Here is a 2,122-nt window from a genome sequence, read left to right as displayed (position 1 = left end):
TACACTAAACAAAACAATTCAACCACTTTTGGAATTTACTTAATTATATTTAGTTACTTTAACACAATTTTTAGTTTAACACTTTAATTTTGTAGTAAACTTTCTCTAATTATTTATATTAATAAATAATAAATTATCAATGGATGCATGTATTTGTTTTTAATATAATTTAGATAACCAGATTTTTAAATGTGTATAGATAAACATCCACATTCATTTATTAAATTAAAAATGTTAGAAATTAAATACATTATTTTAAAATATGCAAATTATATATATTGACACCAGGTTAAAAATTCTTTATCTTTTTTCTTTTTGTGTTTATATATATATACGAAAGAGGATTAGGGCCACTAAACAAAATAAAAAAAGTGATTTTTAAATATTATTTCAGTTTAATATAGGAAAAAAGTCAGAATTCTGACTTTAATCTCAGAACTTTGGACGTTAATGTAGATGGGCATCAGAAAGGAAGAGATGTGGAGCACTCAGCTGCACTGTCATTCCACATTGGTGGAAAATGACGGAATTAGGTGACTTTTTACATGTCTGAGGAGGAAGAGCAGAAGGTGATTTAAACAAAAGAGCCAATTTAGTCTCTAAAACAGACACGACTTGATGCTAACATGTTTGTTAGCTGTCAGAATTCAGTCAGAATTATTAGATTAAAGTCAGAATAGTGAGAAAACAAATTAGAATAATGAGAAAAAAGTAAGATTTCTGTAAAAAAAAAAAAAAAAAGTCTGAATTTTGAGATTAAAGTCAGAATTCTTACTTTTTTCTCATATTTTACTGAATAAAATTGAAAAATCAGTTAACTTTTTTTAATGTTTTCAGTGGCCCTAATCCCCTTCTGAGGCATTTGTTCAATTCTTGGTTTTGGACCGAGGTTTCTCACGCATCTATTTTTTATTTTATTTTTTTTGGCCAGCAGGCGTCGCTGTAGGAATATTTCTAGGATCATTACTGTTTACGGAAGTCTGAGTGACGTGTCACTGTTCACCAAAGCATTGTGGGAAGGAAAGCAGAGCTGGCACGGCCGCCGATGGCAGATAGATACATTTAGTCAATATATATTCGACTTGCATTTTACGTGTGAGAAAGGAAACAGGCGCAGTGAAGGCGGCTCCTGGTCGTAGCTGCTGTTAGCGGGTTCTTCAGAGGGGGGCCCTATGCCGGTGTCATCGGTGCTGTCCTGCTCACGGGGCGCCCGAAGCGGAGGAGTCGGGTTCGGTGTCAATGGACCGCGGCGTTTTTAGTTTCTTACCTAAAGGGAGCTACTAATAAAGCAGCTACGGCTCATATCTTCGCGGTGAAGGGGTGGGGGGCGACTGCGCTCGTAAACCTCTAGTGTTCTCTTTAGGTTTTGTGTCAAAGACGCCGTCAAAGATGTCGACCAGTAGTCCCGAAGCGGTGAAGAAATTGCTGGAGAACATGCAGACGGACTTGCGCTCTCTCTCCATGGAGTGTAAGAAGAAATTCCCTCCTGTCAAAGAGGTAATTCCTGTTTTTCCCTGAAGCTGCCCCCCCACTAAATATGGCAAACTTTATCTCATTCAATTTCTCTATGGAAAAATGGAGGCTTTTGCTTCAATGTTGTTTTGTTTCCTCAACAACCGTTGGGCCCTGTTGCGTTTTCTGCAGACAGACTCCTCTTTCTTTAGGATAACTACACCTATCAGTTGTTTTGTTTGTTTATATCGTTTTATTTTAGTATTTAATTTCTCTTAGCCAAGTAGGGCGCTTTATAAATAGTTTTCTTTTCCCCATCGGTTTGTGTTTTTCATGTTTGTAAGGTGAGCATTTAGTGTAAGCCAGACGCTGATCAATCCTCCAAAGTGATGTAAAACTCAATAATTCAAATAGAAGGAAATGTACTGTCATTCGGACATCATTATGTATCGATTAATAATAATAATCATACTGATGGGACCTGCCCACTAATTCCCCTAATGGAAACGCAGCAAATATGTTTATTAAATATTTGGATATGAAGTTAAAAAGTGTTTGAATTTGACCATAATGCTGCTTAGAACAAAGCCAACCTTCTTTTTCAAGGAGTTTTTGTTTTGGGTTTTTTACCCCCCAAGGACTTTATGCTAGTTTTCTGTTTCATAAAAGT

General features: G+C 36.0%; 1 protein-coding gene across 4 annotated transcripts in view; it reads left to right on the top strand.

Moving 5' to 3' along the window:
* Window positions 1-1,008: 1,008 nt before the first annotated feature.
* The window catches only part of mon2 (MON2 homolog, regulator of endosome-to-Golgi trafficking), an 83,926-nt gene continuing 82,812 nt past the window's right edge, over window positions 1,009-2,122 (top strand). For all 4 annotated transcript variants that reach the window (XM_015393928.1, XM_015393929.1, XM_015393931.1 and 1 more), the window contains exon 1: window positions 1,009-1,497. In XM_015393928.1, coding sequence (XP_015249414.1) covers window positions 1,390-1,497 — 108 coding nt within the window. In that variant the 5' untranslated portion in view covers window positions 1,009-1,389. The remainder of the gene's footprint in view (window positions 1,498-2,122) is intronic.

Source organism: Cyprinodon variegatus, unplaced genomic scaffold, assembly GCF_000732505.1.
Source record: "Cyprinodon variegatus isolate N-32 unplaced genomic scaffold, C_variegatus-1.0 Scaffold663, whole genome shotgun sequence".
Lineage (NCBI taxonomy): Eukaryota > Metazoa > Chordata > Actinopteri > Cyprinodontiformes > Cyprinodontidae > Cyprinodon > Cyprinodon variegatus.
Note: the sequence above shows the minus strand (reverse complement) of the source record. Positions and strands in the feature narration are given on the sequence as shown.